This window comes from Nymphaea colorata, chromosome 1 (genome assembly GCF_008831285.2).
Source record: "Nymphaea colorata isolate Beijing-Zhang1983 chromosome 1, ASM883128v2, whole genome shotgun sequence".
Lineage (NCBI taxonomy): Eukaryota > Viridiplantae > Streptophyta > Magnoliopsida > Nymphaeales > Nymphaeaceae > Nymphaea > Nymphaea colorata.
Genome location: NC_045138.2, coordinates 17,232,214 through 17,254,529, shown reverse-complemented (window position 1 = coordinate 17,254,529; position 22,316 = coordinate 17,232,214). Strand labels below are relative to the sequence as shown.

General features: G+C 38.6%; 2 protein-coding genes across 3 annotated transcripts; one reads left to right on the top strand and one right to left on the bottom strand.

The window, feature by feature from the left end:
* Positions 1-148: 148 nt before the first annotated feature.
* On the top strand, positions 149-3,272 carry LOC116248549 (pentatricopeptide repeat-containing protein At1g08070, chloroplastic-like). Its single transcript, XM_031621405.2, has one exon. It carries the CDS (start codon positions 586-588, stop codon positions 2,767-2,769), a length of 2,184 nt encoding a protein of 727 aa, XP_031477265.1. The 5' UTR covers positions 149-585; the 3' UTR covers positions 2,770-3,272.
* Positions 3,273-10,638: 7,366 nt separating this feature from the next.
* On the bottom strand, positions 10,639-17,326 carry LOC116246004 (probable galacturonosyltransferase 6). Of its 2 annotated transcripts, XM_031617672.2 has the most exons (10): positions 17,096-17,326; positions 16,813-16,979; positions 16,622-16,656; positions 16,464-16,505; positions 16,266-16,353; positions 16,128-16,192; positions 13,372-13,601; positions 12,927-13,284; positions 11,771-12,319; positions 10,639-11,328 (listed from the first exon to the last, which is right to left on the bottom strand). In XM_031617672.2, exons 2-10 carry the CDS (start codon positions 16,931-16,933, stop codon positions 11,053-11,055), a joined length of 1,764 nt encoding a protein of 587 aa, XP_031473532.1. In that variant the 5' UTR covers positions 16,934-16,979; positions 17,096-17,326; the 3' UTR covers positions 10,639-11,052. The 2 variants fall into 2 exon arrangements, with proteins under 2 accessions (XP_031473532.1, XP_031473531.1); XM_031617671.2 differs by having other exon boundaries at positions 16,813-17,326.
* Positions 17,327-22,316: the final 4,990 nt, after the last annotated feature.

Here is a 22,316-nt window from a genome sequence, read left to right as displayed (position 1 = left end):
GAGATTATTTGGTATAGTCCGGGTTTTACAGTTGTTGCTTTTCCAGGAAAAAAGCATGCCGTTTCATCTTAAAAAGCTTACGACCATCTATCGTTGCGGCTACGAGAAATCTACATCCGATTTGAGTTTCAATGATTTGTACCAATACCAAAGGGGATCATGGAGAATCCTTTTTTGGGCAATTTTGGTTGAAGCATTCTTGATGAAAATTAGAGTCGAAAATGGTAGAATCAGAGGCCTGAACTATTTCTTCAGCACCTAGCCACGTTAAATCTGAAGCATCTAGTGTTCGAAAAAAGACAACAATCAAAACGTTGAAATCGTAAAGTAAATATCTGGATTTCGATGTCATCAAATACCAGATCTTTTCTGGTCAGTATATACTCGAGCAGGATGCAACAGTCGTCAGGATTTGAACTAAGGCCCTCTTTAGTGACGATCCTGCATCCCTCCTCTGCAAGTTGCACTCTGTTGTACTGTCACTCGCGCCGTTTATTCTTGCCTAAATCTGGTATCCGATAAGATCAAATTCATGAAAGTCTACATGACAGTGGTGACGATGATTTTGATCGTCAGATCTCTTCAATGCCAAATCTTGGTTTCTGCAAAACCATCAAATCTGACAATCTATCGCTCTCCTTGACACCCATGCTGCTCCACTGTAAGCTCCCACTACCACCGCCACCACTACCACCACCGGAACTCGCACCTAAATGGGGAACGTCAGCCATCTCCATCTCCCATCATCCATGTCTCCTCCTTCTAGAGAGATGCAGGGACATGGGGACACTCAAAGTGATCCATGGCAACATGATCAGGCACCATCTGTCCTCACTTACCTTCCCCATCAGTCGCGTGGTGGCTTTCTGCGCAATTTCGCCACACGGCAGCATTGAGTACGCCCGCCTCGTCTTCTCTCAGATTCAGAATCCCAACACCTTCATCACCAACACCATCATCCGGGGCTACGCCAGCAGCGCCACCCCTGAGCTTGCTCTTGACTTCTTCCGAGAAACGCAGGAGTCGGGAGCTGGATTCGACCACCACACTTTCACGTTTCTGATCAAGGCGTGTGCCCGACTGGGATCGCTCCCTCGGGGTCGGGAAACTCACGGCCGGGCGATCGCCGCCGGGCTTGGCGGAGATGGTTTTATCCAGAATGCGTTAATTCATATGTATTCGAGTTGTGGCGATCACGCGGCCGCGAAAAAAGTATTTGATGAAACGCCTCAGCGAGACTTGGTGTGCTGGAACACCATGATCAATTGCTATGTGCAATCTCAAGATTACACTCAGGCGCTTGTTATGTTCGAGCGGATGGTGGATGCCGGTGTGGAGCCAGATGAAGTGACCATGGTGACTGCACTTACTGCCTGTGCCCAAGCAGGGAATTTGGAAACAGGACAGCGGCTCCATTCATGGATAATAGAGAGACGACTGAAGCTTGGAGTGGTCCTACAAACTGCTTTGGTTGATATGTATGCAAAGTGTGGCTGCTTGACAATCTCAAGGAAAGTCTTCGATGAAATGCCTCAAAGAAATTTGGTAACTTGGAATTCAATGTTGGCTGGATATGCTCAAAGTCGGATGAGCAAGGAAACATTGAGCCTATTTGAAGATATGTTGATCTCTAAGGTGAAACCTAACGAGATCACCATGCTCAGTGTGCTGTCTGCATGTGCTGATTTGGGTGCATTGCTGCAGGGGATGTGGGCACATGTTTACCTGGAGAGGAAAAAGATCCCCATCGATGAGTTTGTGGTGACTGCACTTATTGACATGTACTCGAAATGTGGCAGCATTGACAATGCAAAAAAGGTATTTGAATCAACTTCAAAGCGGGATGTATCGGTCTGGACTGCCATGATCACTGGGTTAGCCATGCATGGGCATGCAAACGATGCTCTGGAGAAGTTTTCTGCAATGCAACTCGCAGGGGTGAAGCCCAACAGAGTGACATTTGTAGGGGTTTTATGTGCGTGTAGTCATGCAGGCTTAGTTGACGAAGGGCGTAGGCTTTTTAGAGCAATGAGGAGTCAGTATGGTCTTGTACCTGATATGGAGCACTACGCTTGCATGGTTGATCTCCTGGGCCGTGCTGGGTTGCTCCAAGAAGCAAAAGAATTCATAGAAGGAATGCCGTTGGAGCCAGACAGGTTCGTCTGGGGAGCTCTACTGGGTGGCTGCCAGGTTCATGGCAACGTGGAGCTGGCTGTGGATGTCGGCGAACGACTGATTGAACTAGACCCATCAAACAGTGGTGTATATGTTCTGCAATCAAACATGTATTGCTCTGCTGGTCGATGGGAAGATGCAGTCAGGGTGAGGAAGATGATGAAAAATTCAGGAGTGAAGAAACCTCCTGGTTGTACGTTCATAGAAATGGGTGGCCTCGTTCATGAGTTCATAGTTGGAGATAAGACACATCCACAAACCAAAGAAATCTACCTTATGTTAGATGAGATGAGTAGGAGGTTAGAAAGGGTGGGTTATAAGCCAAATACATCTAAAGTGCTTCTTGATTTGGACGAAGAAGAGAAAGAAAATGCACTTGCTCGACACAGCGAGAAGTTGGCAATCGCTTTCGGGCTCATCCACTCAAATGCAGGACAGACTATCCGTATGGTGAAGAACCTCAGAGTTTGCAGCGACTGTCACCAAGTGTCAAAGTTAGTATCGAAGATCTTTGGAAGAGAAATTATTGTTCGCGACAGAACTAGGTTTCATCATTTCAAAGATGGATCATGTTCTTGCAATGATTATTGGTGAGTGGCGCAAATGAATCATGTTCGAAATCAGGAACTAATGTGACTGGCAACAGATACAGCAAGCCAAGATAGGTTTGGAAAACCAGCAGAAAGCACAGCGGAGAAATCACACACAATCTTCTAAATAAATTCCATTTGCGGACTATACACATTGGATTATCATTTGCAAGGAAGTTCAGGTGTGTGAGATTAAAATGGTGAAGCTTGACTGTCCAACCTCCCACTTGTTTGTGGGACGAATTTAGCATGGTGTTCTGAAGTGATGAATCTATAATTTGAATGCGTCTTTTGTCTAGACGTTGTTGTGGTCTCTTATCAGACCATGGACCGGGTCAGAATTGTCCGCAGAAAAAATATCTCGTGAAAGGTGAAGTCATTAGATGAAACAAGTTAAATCAAATAGTACGTTCTTCAATTCTAAAGCTTTGTATGTGGAATACAATTTTTCCGCGGTACTATTATGTATATGAACATCAGTGATCCAAATATATGAAGGATTGATTATACTGGAGCCATGCTAATATGCAGGATCTTAGTGGATTAGGTAGGAGGCAGTCCCTAGATCAATGTGCAGAAACATATTTCTATTCAGGTGCGGTTGGAGTTTTTGGAGTAATGATGGTAGACACCAGAATTAGTGTATCATATGCCTGCTCCTGTCACATGAACCATAAGACGAAAATCATGTGTTCCTTCCTCCCACGGAGCAACCTCTCCCTCTTACTGAATCGCCTATTAAAGCATTGAATGATATTCCATCCGAAGAACCGCCTTTGTATGATATGCTGAACTTCTGGAAAACAATTTAAGACTTCATGGGTTGAGTCACAGCTGGCTGTCTTTGACTCAAAAATGCAGTCTCTCCAGAGAGATGAGTCAAAAGTTTTGATAATTTCTCATGATTAAGATGCAGATAATGTAGCAAATATCCTTCAGTATGGCCAAATGCATTGCCTGCTTGCAGGAGCAGTTTGTTTTCGGTAGACATAATTTCTGATTAACTACAGTTGATCCATTTCTGAAAAGTTGCTCCGTGGGTGGAAGGAACGCATGATTTTCGTCTTATGGTTCATGTGACACGAGCAGGCATATGATACGCTAATTCTGGTGTCTACATCATTACTCCAAAATCTCCAACCGCATAAGCCAACTCATTCCAAAATGTCAGACCGATCCTGCAGAAGCAACAGAAATTGAGCAAGTTTTTCATGCAGCTTGTTATGAAAAAAAAAACCATGGCATGTCTTTAATCAAATCCTCGCCTACACAGCTCAGTTAATTTTCATATGGCCTACATGAGCATGTTTTCATGAAACATTGACATGATGTTCCAGGAACTCAAATGATGGAAAAGCATGCTGACATGCACATATACAACCATATGTAATATGATTCACTTAAGGTATACATAATGCGAAACAGTGAAGTTAGGCGCAAATAATTCTCAAACGCTACTTCTGTGCAATACATCATTTTGACGCATGCCTTGAAGGTTCCTGCATGCGCTTCTTATATTTTCTTCAACCTCACTGATAAACTTGCTTTTAATAGTGTTGTCATTTCAAATTTAACTTCACAGAATTTGAGCATAGGACTCACCTATGCCCTTTGTGTGTCGGTGCTGTCAACCACATGGGTTACGAGTGGGTACCTTAGGCCTCATTCATCAAGATACGTTTCTTGCATAAGCTTAACACATAAAAACTGACTATTTCTTAATATTTTGATAGATGTAAAATGCAGGTGAATAGATCATTGTATACAGTAACATTTGCCCACCTGTTAATTGAAATTTTTTATAACCTTTTTATTAGTTCCTACTTCCTCAATTTGTTTACACCAAACCGTTAATAATGTTGAACTTCGGAGAGACATATTAGCAGCTTTCGCGTCAGTTATCAACAGGCCATCATGAACGCGCCCAGGCTGGCATTTTGGCACAGAAATAGAAGTTGGAAAATTACAAACCAGAGGTCATACATATACCCATGCACACACACACATGCATGCTCGCATTCACAGGATGATTTTTTTTCCCAGAAAAGGAGAATTCTTCTGAAACATAAATTTTACAATGAAAATAAGCCAGAAAATGGAAAAAGCTTAGGTTATTGCTTGGTCCAATTGTAAGTTCTCAAACTGGCAGCATGAAGATGCTAGTCTGGTCTTCACTGCAGAAGCTTGAAAAGCAACTGGTTGGAAGCTCCACCAGCATTGTTCTTCTCAGTATTTGTGGAATCACACTGGGTTTAGGCCCTTTGAGAAAATTTGAAGACATTAAAAAAGCTGAATATCCCATGGGGTATCTGAACAGAAATCCTATGCTTAACGTGGATTAGAACAAGGCATCACTGGCTTTTTATATGACAAGACCATGGGAGTTTAATCAGATTTTTTGCATTAGAGACCTTTTACATAGGTTAATCGGGAAGAAGTGCAGAAGAAAACCTGTTGAGGGCGGACGATGACTCTTTTATGGAACAAAACAAACTCTTTTATGGAACAAAACAAACCCTTCATTTTTAAGTTATCACTAGGCCTACCCAGATACTTGAATTACTTCACACTATTAGAGATGAACCACATTGACTCTAACTGCAACAGGTACTAGGAGGTCTGGAAGTCATCACTTGGGTGCAACTTCAGGCTTAATTACCATGAAGTTTAACTCATTCTTCTATTTTGTCTTAAATATGTTACGGACAAGCATTAATCTAAGTTACAAATCACCATAATTTCAAGAAAAGGACCCATTCTCTCTGCTTCCTGTATAATTGTCTTCTTTTGTCCACTTCTTTTCAACCTTTTCTTTCTTCTTGTTCTCAGTAAAGAGTGCAACAATGTCATACTAGTTCGTTTTTAATCCCTCTAAACTTTGGTTTCAATATATTGTTTCTGGCTCATCTGATAAAATTCTAAGGAAAACCTGTCGTGATAAACACACCTATCTCGGGAAAGTCATAAAAGCCCAGCCCAGTGCCCCACACTGTGAGGCCTATACATGCTTCAAACTTGAGTATTAAACCTTGTGTTTGATAGAGATTAGGACTTGGTTATGCCTGATGCCTGATGCCTGATGCCTTCAACACTTCCGCAGGCAGGCTTGAAGGGGTGGATCTCGGAAGAAGCTGCCTTTTTAATGGATGTGTCGACCAATTCCTTCTGGTTATGCAAACAAATTCAAATATTGGATCCAATGCAGCCATCTAGCTACAATGAGATATTAATTAAGTCTGTGCAATGATAATGTTAAGTCATTGTACAATGAGATAATACACTTCATCATTACAATTTTAGATTGCTATGTAGTATGTACTAAGAGAGATAGAGATCAAAAGCCTCATGCCCAATCACCTAGCTGGATGAATGACAGGGATGGGGGAACCCCTTTGGATTTCCAAAAGTTTGCATTCTCACACGTAAGAACTTTTGAAAATGCTCTATGGCCCCTTTTGAAAAGTCCCACATGGCGTTCCCCATATATAGCTCCACCACCGGTGAATAGAGATTCTACTATTTGGGTACTAATGATAGGATGCACCAATGTACACTTATTCACAAACTGCAGTACATAGATCTACTGAGATTCAATAACTGTAATGAAATTTAAGACTGTATACAAGCTTTCAACGTCATTAAGGTGAAATCTTAGATCACAACATGAATCCTCTTTTTCTTCAAGCATGCACAGGTGAATGAAATTGTGTACACACACACACACACACATATACACAGTCCAGAGACTGTAGGAGCAAGTTCATAATTATTTCATCTTTGGTTGTCTTTTTCTTTTTCCAATGTTTCTTCCTCCACTTTTCAAGCAGTATTTCCAAGGCAGAGCAAAAGAAGGCAGTTATGGAAAGTGGGTTGCTTGCCTGTGGGATTAGTTATCTTCTATAACATGACTACAGTGCTAGATCGTAGGTAGCATGTGCTTGGCCTTGGCTATGGGAACTTGAAACCATGGCTTGATATTGGCATTCCCAATTTTAAAGGGTGTTGGTCCAGATTTCTTAATTATTACCAACCTTATCTCCAACATTGCAACATCCATGAATAGCTTTATTCTAATTTAGGAAGAACAGAATATCACTTTGACAGAGCTGCATTATGCTCAGTGCTAAAAATCCTTGTTTGTTAGGGGAGTGATCATGCTTGTTGGAAGCTATAGTCCAACTGCAATGTCACAGATGATGGATTGAGATTTACAGGTCACTGCATAACATGATCCAGGAATCTATGGTATTTGATTCTTCATTCAGAGTTTCTGCTGCCATTACAGGTAGACATTTCTCTCCACCAATTCCACCCAACGTTTCTTTCTTTTCATTTTTCTCTGAGGTTTTGGTATGATCCTTATAATGATGTAAACTTCGGCAAATGGAAGAGCTCAATAGTTGGGTGTAGTTTATCATTTCAATTGTTAAATAGCGGCTATTCTTCTTACTTCTAAGTACAGAATGTTGAGTAGTGTCAGAGCAATACGAAGCTTCTTGATGCGCAACAAAAGAAACACAGAAAGAATCTTTATTAGAAACTTTGGTTTATTTTCAGTTAATGGCCTCTTTTTCAAATTCTCATGTTCAGGTTGTGCAATGGAAATCTAATCCCAGGAGTTTGTGGGCTGGGACTTAATCCAGGATATCTCTATCTATTCCTAAACGGGATGACGAGAAGTCCCTTCCACCTAAGACCCTTCCATCTTCCATTCTTTTTGCTGAAGAATGGATTATGTTTTTTGATTTGCTAAGAGTTAATTCCTATCAGCCAAACATGGTTCCTTCGATCTCCCTGTTCTCTTTTCGCAGATGTATCTGCTAGATAATTGCACTTCTGGGTTTTCCACAAGACAAAATTTGACCTTGCAGTTGAACAATTTGATGACTCTCATAAAGAGCGTCAGAATCAATTCTAACTCCTCTATCGCATGATTGTTTAAACTAAAGAAAAGGTTCCCTCTCCCTCTCTCTCAACTGTGGTAGCATATGCCAAGATGTCCCACAATCCCAGGTATTGAAAGCTTAACCTTCGTAAGACATTGATTAAATTCGTGGATGTTTCTCCTTTAGCCAATAGATATTTGCGAGGGTCGGCTTTTACCCATGGCGCGTGATCTGAGTGTGTTGAGTATGTAGGGCTGCACAACAAGTCGAGCCGGCCTCGAGTTTGCCTTGAACTCACTTGTCAAAGCTCAACTCAAGCTTGACTTCAAATGTACGCTCAAACGAGTCCAAGTCAAGTTGTAAGAATTGGATTTGTTTAAACTTTACTCGATTCGACTATACAACAAATGTTGAAAAATAATAAGAAAATAGTTAAATGAGTAACAACTAAACGAGTTAAAAAGCTAAATTATTTAAAAGAAACGAGACATGCTTAACAGAAATGAGTTGAGCTCGAGCTCAAGCTCCACGCTGTATTGTCAAGTTGTACTCGAGCTTATTCTATCAAGTTCGAGTAGAGTGTTGAGTCTAGTCAAAGCTCGGGCTGACCCAACTCAAGCTTGCTTGACTCATGTGCAGCCTTAACAACAGCTTCCCTGTTTGCAAATGGTTCCAGTGTCTACATGTGGGCAATTGCCACCACGGAGCCTTTCTCGTCCCATTTAACGCTACCCAACAAGAAATTCACCTACGTCATGATTAGTCACAAAATTTTAAAGGTCGGCCGGATCGGTGGCAAACTAATTCAGTTCACCGGCAAACAAATTCAACTCACCGGCTGACTGAAGTCGCCGTACGCCATACAACTTTTTTTTTATATATATTACGTTTTATTTGTTCTTATCTTGTTAAAATGTACAGTCATATTCCGAATCGATCCATAACTTATTCACTAAAAGCTAAAATTGTCTGAATCACTAAATCGCTGAGGCCATGTCAAAACGAAAGCCTTTGACTTTGAATATAAAACATGTAAATTTTATGTGGCTTTCGGAGGACTTATTAGTGGATGTGGAGGATTCAATGGATTGATGAATAGTTTAGTTGGTAACTATGAAGTAAAAGGATTATATTATATAGAAACATGCAAGTTCACATTCTATGAAGTCTTGAGACTACCAAACCCCAAGTTATCATTGAAAAATAAAATATTAAGAATTATTTTTTGTTGTATATTGGTCATTAATACTTAGCATTTGGTAAGGTATGACAGGAGTATTTTAAAATCTTTAATTTGCTGGCCTTGGGTTAAACATCCAAGTATTGTTATGCATATTCGGTTCTAGATTGGTTAGATTAAGTATTTATTTGTTAATATCTGTTTGTTTGGAGAGAATTGGTAAGAGAAGCAAAGGCGTATGTCTATTTTGGATCTTTAATTACATAAATCTTTCAGCTTCCCACACAACTATCTTCCAACTATTTTCCGGCGAAGACCAAACCACCTCATAGACATTCATGCTTCATTCAATTGTTACCCAAGAGAAAGGAACAGTTTTACCTGAAACAAGGTCTTGTAAATAAGGAAGGAGTGGATTTTCCAGTGTTCCTTATTATTTTTCTTCATATATATTTTTATTTTTTCTTTCCTTTACTTAATTACCATGGTCAGTATTCCATGAAAAGGACCGCACACTTGCTTTCACATTGATGAGGGCAAAATGTTCCAATCGTCCTTATCAATTTTCTCTATATATAATTTTATTCTTTTTCTTTACTTGATTTCTATTATACATACTCCATGAAGACTACTGCTCACTTGTTTTTAATGTCATTAAAATCGGTTTTTGGATCGGAAAGCTAAATGATTTCAGTGAATTGATTTGGAATCAGAACCGTTCGTGAATCGGATTTGATTAACAATGTATTTTAAATTTAAAAATTAAATAATTAGTCGGAAAAAGAAAGAAAACTACCACGAGATCCGTTTTTCACATGTCAGGAGCCGATGGTCTGATCTTACGCAGGCTCAGTTTAAAACTATGGTTCTAGCAAACTGTTAATTTCAACTCATATATTTAAGATCCCCGATATACCGTCTGACTTGAGATTGGTTCTTGCATCTTTTAAACAAAGGATTTCAGGTTCATACTGGATATCAAGGATCTATAATATTGAAATCTAAGACCTCAAATCACCTTATATCTTAAACATAAAGTATTCAACCACTTGTTATTTATAGCACAAGCACAACAATCCAAGTCTCAAGTTCTGATGGTCCACTTAGTCACACTTGATCAGTTGAAAATCGGCGCTTGTAAGAGTAATTTTCTTCGAAACATGAGGACGATACACAAACCAGGGAAAGGTGCCCATACTTTGGTACATACTGAAGTTTTACTTCACCACAAAACGCTTCAAGTTCACTTTCAATACATGGGGCTCTTGGCACATTTTGCCATCCGTGTCCCCAGCCACAGCTCTGTATGTGTGTGCCAAAGAGAAAGAGCGAGAGAGTAAGAGAACCTTCTGTTTAGTTTAATCAATCATGTAATAAAGGAGAATGGATTATTCTAAGTTTCTTGCTGAAAGCAATAAAATTGTTCAACTTCAACGTCAAAGTTTTTCTCGTGGAAAACCCAGAAATGCAATTAATCTAGCAGATACGTCTGTCAAAAGAGTAAAAGAGATACAAGGAAACATGTCTGGCTGATGGGGGCTACGACTCTTGGCCAATCGAAAACATAACCCATTCTTCAGCAAAAACAACGGAAGATGGAAAGACATTGGGTGGGAGATATCGTGGATCAAGTACCAAGTCCCCAAATCCCCAGAATTACCTTTCCATTGCACAACCCAAAAATGAGAATGCGAGAAACAGACCATTGACCGAAAATAAACCAAAATACCCTTCTAATAAAGATTCATTCTATCCCCTTTTTGTCGCCCATAGAGAAAACTTCGCTATTTCTTTGAAGTTGTCGACCTAGAAAAACATACAAGATATTATTTCATATTCTGTATCAAGAAGAATTGCTGCTGCTTAATAACTGAAAAGGTAAACTATACACCACTGTTGAACTCTTCCATTTATTACTGAAGTTTACACCGCTATGAGGATCACAACCAAAATCTCAGGGAAAAAATGAAAAGAAAGAAAAATTGGGCAGAAATGTGAAGAGAAATTTCCACCTGCAATGGCAGCAGAAACTCTGAATGAAAAATCAAATATGATAGATGCCTGGATCTCTGTTAAGCAGTGACCTGTATATCTCAATATATCTGCTGTGACGTTGCAGTGAGCATGATCATACCTCTAACAAACAAGGGTTTCTGAGCATTGAGCATCATACTGCAGCTCTCTAAAAGTGGTATTCTGTTTTTCCTAAGTATGAATGAAGCTATTCATGGATGTTGCACTGTTGTAGATAGGGTTGGTCATAATTAAGAAATTTGGACCAATACCCTTTAAACTTGGGAATGCCAATGTCAAGCCATGGTTTCATGTTCCCATCATAATGAATCACAGCAGCCCGTTCAATCTCTTCTCTGCTCTTGCTTGAATCATAGCCAAGGCCGAGCACATGCCATCTATGGTTTAGCACTGTCGTCAAGTTATAGAAGGTGACTAGTCCCACGGGCAAGCTCCCCAGCTTCCATAAATGCCTTCTTTTGCTCTGCCATGAAAAAAATACAGCTTGAAAAGGGAGGAAGAAAGATAGCAAAAAGAAAAAGACGACCGAAGATAAGTACGAGTTTGCTCCTACACAGTCTTAAGACTCAAACACAAGTAGTTCATAAGGGGAGGAATGTTAAACCCCCAGAAAATTCAAGCAATCAATATAAGATTGAAAGTAGGCAAAACGCTTGACCCAAAGTAACCAACAAATCATGTTTGGACCAATGAATGCAGCTCACTTGTTTCGGGCAGACTCAACTGTACTTTGGATGGATTCAACTCATTTTTTACCAGCATGATCAATATTATCAGGATTAGGTGGCCTTTGCAGTTTTGTCTCCTAACAAATTTTTCCCACTGAGAAGTGAGAACTAGAGAAAGGGTCGGTTACTCCAATTAGAACACATAAGAATCAAAGAGTCAATGTAAGACTTTCTTACCAATTCTTGCCATTTGTGATACACTGCTGTCAAGTTCTGGCGCCTCCATTCCCTCAGGTCGAAGATGTTCATTCCAAACGCCCACAAGCATGTGTTACTGTTGAATGAACTTGCCACCAGTGGGTCAGAGAAATTGAGGAGTGTGTCCAGGTGGCGTGGTGATTCACTGTCACCACATGTCTCCACAACTCCAATAACTTTCCCATGCATGTTAAGGCGCCATAGCCTGCTCAAGTCTCTCTGCACTACCACATCATGGTCAAGAAGAATGATCTTGTGCAATGCTGGAAATAATTCTGGCAAGAAAAAACGAAGGTGGTTAAGTGGAGATGCATATTTTGGGTTCCTGTTCCTGGAAATGGAGGAGCTAGAGTAGTCTTTTTCCAGCTGTTGCAAGAGGGTGTGAGCTCCTGTCGGGAGCCATTTGAGTTCATCAATATTCAAAATTTCAATAGTCGCCTTGCCTGGAGGATTTACAAGGAACCACATCATCATGGCTGGGTAGTTCATGGCATCAGTTACCACGTGGAAGACTATTTTTTCAGGATTCTGAAATAGAAAAAGAAAAAAAGAAAAATTAGCATTGATCCAAGCATGTTTCAAGACTAATATGCAAGCTGATTCCCATTAATCAGTCAAGAGCATTGTCATGAATTTTATTCTTGGATATCTATCAACTGGGATTTCAACTTTTCCGAGATATTTCCTTTTTTAATTTTAATTTTCTCAGAAAATTATTGGAAACTTCAAAAAGAAAAATATGTAAAGAATAATAGATTTTATAGAGATGTGAGACCACTAATTTTCTTATAAAATTATCGATAAAGATTTTTGAAATCCAAAATAGTTAATAAATTAATAAAAGAAACAAAAGAAATGGAATTACAACCAAAATACATACAGAAAAGGATTTCCTGAGAAAGCAACAATGCTATAGTGCTGCATATCAAATTATTTATTTTGTGGTAGCATTTTGAAAATGTCACAATATTTTCCTGATAAATACGTTTTATTTTTCTTTTGTGATAATATCACTATATTTTAAAAATAGCTTGAATATTTGTGACAATGGTTAAAGGGTACTAAGTGTATCTTGTCATGTCTATTGACTGCCTTGAATGCAGACAGGAATAATTTCATTACTCAATGTCATTACCATTGAAGTGGAGATCGTGGAATTCACAACCACTCCACATGCAAGAACATTGTCTGAGAATACAGCAAAGTGATAAAGATCATGTTGCAAAAGTTTTTGTCGGTTGGGAAGCTTCTGTTGATGTTCGTGCAATGTGAAGTAGTTAGTTGTCAGCTGCATTGACAAGCAGTGAAACCCTTTAGGAAGAGTGCCAGATGCAAGCTTTATAAGATATGACGTCTGCTTCGTATGTGCACGGACTTGTTCTTCACTGTTAAATGCCATAGCACGGAGCCTAGTTGCCATAGAAGGGCAGTCATGATAAACAGCAGCAGCTTTTAATAAAGCAGCATCCATGGCTCTCATGCGCTTCATTGCACTGTGAACCAACATGAAGAAATTTACTTTATGTCCAGTCTTATCTGATAGAAATGCTAATGTGGAACCACTGTACACTTATAGTTACCTCCTTGGCAGATCTGAATCTTTGGTAGCCGTATCAACCACTCGTTCAACCTGTCGTATTCGCAGCCTTAATTCTTTAACTAAATGAGAGTTACTAGTTGGCGGGGCAAAGCTCATGTAGGCCTTGGCTCTGATAAGTTGGTCCTTCATCAATCTCACTCTCTCATCAGTTGGTTGCCTCGAAATGGGGGTTTGTCCCCTTCTAGCTCCAGGTTGCCAGGTCGTCTGGTTCTGCAGATAAAAGGTAATGCAGCTAACTGTAGCTTATCAGTCAGAATAAGATTTGTGATGTCACAAGAAAGCATAACCATGTCCACATAAGTGTGGATACTCATATGATACCCTGAAAATGAGGAAACCCATGATCCTTACTTGAACAACCGAGAAATAGCACCCAAAGTTCAAAGTCATGCTAAAAGCTACTAGTTTCCAAAAAAAAACAAATGAGGCAGTAAGGTTCAAATAAATTTTAAGATGGTGATTATTCATGCCACTTTCACTTTCCACAATACATATTGGTTGAACATAAAAAAAAAAATATGTGAGGGAGATAAGCTGTGCTTTATACTTGTTCATTTTTGTGAAGCTCCGAAAGACGCATATAAGGAGAAAGAAGAAAAAGAAAAGAATGATGCTGAAGACGTCCACCACTGACACATGCAGAACACAAGTTTGACTATGTCCATGATGTTCTACTGCTGTGCATGCAAAACTTGTTCAGGAGTATGTAGACGTATAGATGTTAAGTAGTAGCGGAACCAGAAATTTCTAGCTGAAGGACCCTCTAAGTTTAAATTTCAAACTCTAAGGGGCACTAATATGTAAAAAACTGACAATTAATGAAGTTTTTATATGTAAATAAAGTAAGTTTTGAGGACCGATGCGGGCAACTGCCCACACCAGCTACAACATAGCTCCACCACTGATGTTAAGTTATTTAACTAAGTAGATGAGTTTGTGCATGTAGCTCATAGATTTCACATGAGCATGTGTTAGATATCGGGTATGGGATCAAGGGTCGGGTCCACTGGACTGACCCAATAACTGCCTTAAATAGGGGGAACGGCCAGAAGGGAGGGTTATCGCAGAAACTTGTGGGTGTTCCTCTGGGAGGAGAAACCCTAATATGGAGATTAGGGATGAGTGTGTGCGTGGAGTTTAGGGGTTTTCTATTGTAAGGGTTCATCAAGGTTAGCGGTGGCTAACACCATGTTTGTGTTTTATTCAATTTAATTTGTGTGGATATAACTCATAATGAAGAATAATAAGTTCCAAGTATTTATTGGAACTTTCCAGATCACAAGTTAGACAGGTAAATGGCACAGACCCATGACCTATGGAACCTAACAGTAAACCAAGATTGCAGTAAAGATCATTTGAAGATGTCCTCTAATTTAACATGCAACTGACAAATGGGTGTTTGTGAAATTATAAATGGCTAGCTTCACGAACAGACACAAGAAAAAATATATGCATAAGTGAGCATGCTTAAATTTGTGACTGGAATGCTGAACCAAAACAAAAATATTCAGAGTCAAATGCAAGGGTGAAGTAAAGCCACTGGAAGGACGCAATAGACTGCAACAAAAGCAAGGAACCTTTGATTCAAAAGCAACACCTCTACTGAACTACTCAAAAAGAGTTGTAAGAGATATGACGGCAGCAGCCTAGATGACTTCCAACTGATCGAAGAAAAGGTCGCAACTGAAGAAAGCAAGGAATCAGTGGCCCTGCTTTTGGGAAGCAGTAGACATACTTTCACTATGTCTCTAGAAAACTGAGGATTAGTTATTTCCCTGGCTTGTGTCAGCTAAACTACACTTGGACCAAACATGTGGCAACCCCGTAGTAAAATCATGATAATACCACATATACTGCGAATTTCATAGAAAATCTCACCTATCTGCATCGAAAAGCATCTAAAGTACCATATATACTGTAATTTTCATAAAAAAAAATCCACCTATTTGCATCCAAAAGCATCTAAATACACAAAACAAGTGGCATAATAGAAAATAATTGAACATCATTTTTAAAGTACAAAATCGGGGCAGGAAATGCATGCCTGTCACTAGCAAGGTCAATGAAAAAATTTAGGGAAAACCCTCTAACTGTCTTACACGTGAGTTTGGTTTAAAAATGACTACATCTGGGATATCAGATTCTTAGAGGATCTAATGTCATTCCTGTTGACATTGAAATTTCATACAATAAGCACATGTTTTCATTTATAGCCTTTTGCAATGTGTATGTTGGTAATAACATTTCAAAAAGAAATTTCCTATTGGTGCTATGATGCTGGATGTTGACCAAATCTATGTATTTGCATATAGAAATGCAACTACCTATATGCACTTCCAGGCAAGCTTGCTTGAGAGAAACTCAGGCAAGGAATAAGAGTTGTTTCCACCGGTTACTTGCAGAATTTCAAGATATGAATGCATGCGTGTCGAATAACCGCCACTTCAAACAAGAGTGTTCAAGTATCTGGCATATGCAGCATCTATTCTTGAGATGCTGCCTGAAGTTAAATTACTAAACCAAAGCACATGCTAAACTTCTGTTTCTGCAAAATCTGGATAAAATCACTTGTGCAGGATCTCTTCCACAAAGGGTGAAAACAACATGGCTCTTAATGCACCAGAAACGAATCAAACTACAAAAGAATCTTATCTTCGACTTTTAAAAAATGGACCGTACAGCAGTAACCGGTTGTAGAATCTGAAATACAAACAAGATATATGCAGTCATACACACCTGTTTTCCAGTCTTCGCTGGCAGATTTTCTTGAAGGTCTTTATCGTGATGATTACTCCCATGAGCTGTTCGAATGAAAGTCAAAAACCAAATGGAGAAAAGTAAAGATAGTTGCAGACTAGGGGAAAACAAACTGACCACTTAATCCTCTATCTGGAAAACGATTTGAATTGTTCTCGTCCTTGTAAATGAGTCGTTTAGGCTCCTTCACATCGTTGACCCCTTCCTAACCAAAAAAATCATGGCGACCAAATGTTAGATAAATGAAAAGGGATGAAGGCAGCAATAAGTTCTGTCCAAAAAACAGGTCGAACAAAGATGGTTTAAATTTTTCACCTGTTGGATCGCATTCAGCCTATGTGAATCAGTCGTGAATCTCTATACCAATCAAAAAGCATCAAAGGAACATAAATAGCATAGAAACTAACATCCATTCCGTTTCAAAAGCAAATAACAATCAAAGAAAAAAGAAATTGAATCCTTTTGACACTTACGATATTGCTGAACTCTTCAGCCAATTCCTTGCGCACTTCAAATGGATGAAAAGCAAACACAGTTAGAAGATACCAATGTGCTATAGGTAAGAAATCTGGATGCCTTCTCCCCTTCTTTTCAGAAAACGGAAATTGGCACCTCGACAGACCATCCAAAATAAGTAAACGAACAAGGGAGTTCGCAAATTTACCCGAAAAATTCGAGAAATAGTTGATTCTGTGAGACAAGAACAATATAGGAGCCAGAACAGAGACGGCTAGCAATGAGACGATGATCACCCTCGGCCGCTTAAGCCTCTGCTGCCAATGCATCTCTCTCCCCTACCTGATATCTTCCTAAAACCTCTCTCTAGAATCTCTAGGGAGACAAAAACCCATCAACCGGAGACCAATAGACGGGAAAGAAAGAAGGAAGGTAATGATCGGAAGATTGCGAGATTTGGACGGAGAAACTTTGTCAGGAAGCGCTCGTACTAGAGAAAATGGCGTGATTTCGGCGATGACGATGTCTGATCATGGCGCTCACGTTCCCCAAAGGCGGCACATGACGATGGTGGCGATGATACGATGAAGATGATGATGGTTATCATCGCGAGGATGATGATGAGATGGTAATGGAATGGTAGCGACGGTGAGCGGCGGTGGCCATTGGGTCCCCACCCCTCCTCCACCCTGAAGCGGGGGACCCGAAACCTTGTACTTTGAGCCTGGGGATCTCAAAACCGGGCAACATCCAACTGGCCACTTCGAATCGTCTCTGTCACGTGCCCGGTAGAGCTTCGCACGTGCATTTGACATTTATCGGATCCTGGATCCGTAATTGTGCACTGAATTCTTTGTGTTTTCCATTTAGTGGCGTATCGGCTCATATGTCAACATATGTCGATGTGTATCCGTCAGTAAATATCTATATGAAAACCGAATCGATAATCAAATCCCCAATTGAAATTGAATCGGTGTTAATTTTAAGCATCAAGCAGGCATAGATTAGTTGGTTGGACAGAGATGTGTACGAAAGTCTGGGTCTTCAATTTGATTTTTGTGGATGCTATGTTCTTCAATTCTATAAGGTACGTCACTGCATTGGGTGAAGCCAGGTTACGGCAAGGGCTTTGGCCTCCTCTCAAAAAAAAAAAAAAGTTTACATGTCAATTTAAAAAAAAAATCATTTATTATATCTAAAAATTTCAAAAATTTATATTTTTTTGCCCTTGTATATAAAAGAATCCTAACTCCGCTCATAAGCTTCAGATTTGACTTGGACCTAAGATGAATAAGAAAGGAAAAGCTTCAACCTGATCCAACTAGCTCCGGTTCATTAAGAATTAACCAATTCAATCATTTACTGGACTTCACCAAATGGTTGAGGGGCCTTTTGGTCATAATAAAAAATTTTGCTTGTCATATAAATATACATAAATATAATAGTTGATTGTAATAACAAATAAAACAGATAATATCAAGCTCATGAGAATATATAATCAAAATGTATAACATTTCTAAGATTGGAAGACCATTTTGACGTAGATTGGTTGCATAATGAACAGTAGTTATAAAAGGTTCATTCGAGCCTTCTGATTATAAAAGTTATAAATGTGAAGAAGACCGTTTGAAAAAAAAAATGATATCGTTCTATATAGATGGGTCATGTTTTATACGTTATATGGTTCATGATGTACATTAAAAGGATTTTTTTTTTGTGCTTGTCGAAATAACATATTCTACTATATGTATAGTGCAGTCTGATTAATTTCCGTATACATAATTATTCTTTCTCAAAAAGACCAAACATGGTTGTGAATATTCGGCCCAAAAACTTGGCTTTTTTGCAAATTAAGTTTTCATAAAAATTAAAAGTTTCAGCAGCTTAATCATTTTTAAAGAACACGATTTTATGTTGATATTTTTTCATTCAAGTTTGAGCAAATAAGTCCCAACCTCTCATAGCGTGGAACTCAAGATGGTGAATTTCGGCTTTTAAATATACATATATCTATATTATGATGAGTTGGTAGATGTCCTTGTCACTGAATTAATGAGGCGATCCGCATTTGAATGACCAATATAAGGACGATGCTACGTAGATTGGTTGCATAATGAAACAGTGATCATAAGATCATGAACTTAGATTTTGAGATTTTACTTTCAATCACAAAGAAAACTATCCTTGAAATTAAATAAAACCTGGCTACTTGGCTTGCTATATCTAATGAGATTGCGATCTATAATGTTAGTGATTGCTTGGCGAATGTATAAAAAGTGTGTCTTCATCAATACCTAACTTATATTTTTCAAATGTATTGGGTTCTAAATGAGGGTTCTTGTCATTTCTTCATATATATGAGAAGATCCATCTGATTTGGGTAGCAGCTCAAAGAAAAAAATTGCTTCAACATCACAACTTCAAAATCTTGCAGCTTCTTTTCATGTCAAAGTAAAGCAATTTAAGAGTCGATTTCTAAGTTTTGAGCCCTAAACAAAAATATGTGGAGCTAAAATTTTGAAAATATCATCAGAAATGGACTTTAAAATGTGCCCAGCACTCGTTTCAGTAGAGCAGAGCTCCCAATGAGCTAAAATCAGGGGCGCCCAATTCAATTCCAATGTGAATGCATTCAATTCCATCAACACAAGCACATGCAGAGAAAGACAGAGAGGTTCTCTTCTTGGGCTCTTTTAACTTTTCAAGTAGTTCTGGATCTGATCTTGTGCCCCTGATGTTCAGAAAAAAAATTTTTTTTTTTAAAAGCCAGTGAGAAAAGGAACATTAAACATTAAACAAACATCTAAAAAGTATTTATTGAGGGAGCAGGAAAAAGGGCTGTTATTTTCTTGTTCAACCAGATCCCTCAACCTTCTGCAAAGTCATGTTCTTTCTAGGGTTTCTTTATTTTCTCTAATCAATTCTGCTGTAACTTTTGACGAGTCCCATTTATTCCTTTCTTGCTCATCTCAGTCTCCAGCGATCGGCTTTGGCGAGATGAGAGAAATTTGAGATTGTATTTCTTAAGGCATATGTTCAAAGTCCATTGTCACAAAAATGTGTACGGGTATTATACGGTGAGAAATTTCTTGGGTATAATACGGTAAATTTATATATGTCGGAAAAATCTCGGCGAATTTTTAAAAAATTTAAAACATTTAATAAATCTTAAAAAATTATAAAAAAATTTAATAAAAATATGAAAAAATGAGAAAAAACACATATAATACGTATAATGTGGGTATTATATGGGTTTACGTGTTTTTTGTTTTTTTGGTGCTTTTTTTGTAATACATTTTTTCACATTTTATACGGCCGACTTGTTTTCCACGTTTTATACGCATTTTGTTTTAATAAAACGCGTTTTTTGTAACAAACTTCAAACTGAAGATCCGAAAGCATGTATGGGTTCAAATTCAGATTCATCCATCGTCATTTGTTTTTCAGGTTCAGATGGAAGTTGGATCCATTGTCTTGATTGCATCTGCAGTAATGCATGGATCTTTTCTGAAACATTGTTAGTTTGTATTTACTTGGATCTTCCTAACTTGAAGTGAGTAGTATCATATACACATTTGGATTTGGACTGAAGTTCAGATCATCCTAAGTGGTCAGCTTTCATTTCTAATTCTCAAGGTGTCAACTTAGTTGCATTATAAACACGGTGCCACTGATGTACAAGTTAAAGTACGGTGAATGTGGTTCCCCAAGATAACATTACGCTTTTGCTTACCGTTGGCTTATTAAAAAAAACTTTTTAAGGGGAATTTAGAGTCTAAAATAATTTTTGTCAACATGGAACACAAAAAAAAGTAAAAATAATAAGGATGCAAGTTAGATAGAAGGTAATTTCGTGAAAGAAAAAAAATACATCTATTCTTTTATTTTTCAAGCTAGCATGAGTTCATTCCAGGCTTTTATTTGGCTATTTTCATGAATAGCGAAGCTTTCATTTAAAAAACCAAAACCACAAAAGATATTATTTTTTTCGAAATTATAAGTAAGAAGTAGGCATGAAACGATAATGTTTCTAACTATCTATTATAATTTGCATGCGGCAAATTAAAGTGAAAAATGTCAATAACTTCTCAAAATCTCCATATAAGCGATTTTCAAAGTGTAATACAAGGTTAAATATATTTCAAAGGCAAAAAAAAATGCTCCATGTATAACATTAACAACTTCGCCATACAAGACAGTTTTTTTTTTAAATACCATGCATCCGTAAGTTCATTTAATTCTTTTATATTTTACATATATGTTGATTTTTCGAAATTAAATATAAAGCATCACGTGATTTTGCATCAGATCTGACAAGACCCTCTCCGTTGGGTATGCGTGATAAGGAAGAGTGGTAAATTTTCAAAATGGCTGGAAATTCGAACGAGCAATAAATTGTCTTGGTTTTCGCGAGAGGATGATGAAGGAAGGAGGACAATTTATTGCAGAGTGTAAATTGTCTTGTTGTCAGTCCATCTGAGCTTTGAGGACAAGTGGAATATAACAGCTTAGGCATAGTACAGTTTACTTATGACAAATTTTCCTGGACTCATTGTCAGGTGTCTTACCCATCTGTCATTAATTATCCTACTGTAACCCCCTAAGGGACACCCATACTGAGGACAATTTCTCCCCCACTCTGTGCCTGACTGCTGTTCTGTTTCAACAGGGGCCCCTTTCTGAGCCGTCTATCACAAGATCGATTTATATGTGCCGTCCATCCAATGGTTTGATCTGTACCCAACCCCAAAAACGAGATATATATTTAGGAAAATGCATTTTGAAAAAGAGAGTTTGCAACCCAAAGAGGTTACCATGCCTAAAAGAGTAGACGGCACTTTAAAAACACATCGTCAGTTTTTCAGTGGATGTTATTTTTATAAATGATAGGACCTTGATATTTTTTGATGGGTGTAATGTACCAGGTCACAGGAAACTGGAAGTAAGGCGAATGAGGGAACATTCCAGTAAGGGTGAACAAACGAGTCAAGCTACTCGAACTCGACTCGTTAAAGCTTGACTCATAAACGAGTTGAAGCTGAGTCATTTGCTTAACGAGTCGATTCGTTCAAATAATCGAGTTGAATTCAAGTTCAATACTTAACTGCCGAGTCGAGTTTGATCCTTAATCAAGTCGATATATTCAAACGAGTTTACGAGTTTGTCGAGTGTTAATCGAGTCGAGCTCGAGCTCAACACGTAACGATGAATATCAATTCTATTTAAACGAATTTGTCGAGCAATAATCAAGTTGAGCTCAAGCTCAACACATAACGATAAATATCAATTCCATTCAAACGAACTTGTCGAGCCTTAATCGAGTCGAGCTCGAGCAACTTCCGTCGAGCTATTCTTAAGCTCGAGGTTTTGTTAGTCGAGCCGAGCTTGAGCTGACTGAACTCGAGCTCGACTCAGCTCATGTTCACCCCTACATTCAAGCCTCTTTTGTAGACAATAAATTATTAACTACTTGCTCACTTGAAAAAATGCAGTTTTGAATTGAGTCACAAAGAAAATTTTAGAAAACAAATTCGTCTTGGTAAGGATGTAATGAAAACACGCTCGGATTCGAATATGCTTTGTGTATCAATTTAAACCGCTTAATTTACATGCAAATTGATAATAAAATGAAAGTAAATCAAACTTAAGCATTTTTTTCAATACCATCTAACGCTAGGCATGTTCTTGGACCTTCTTTTCCTCAAAAGGAGT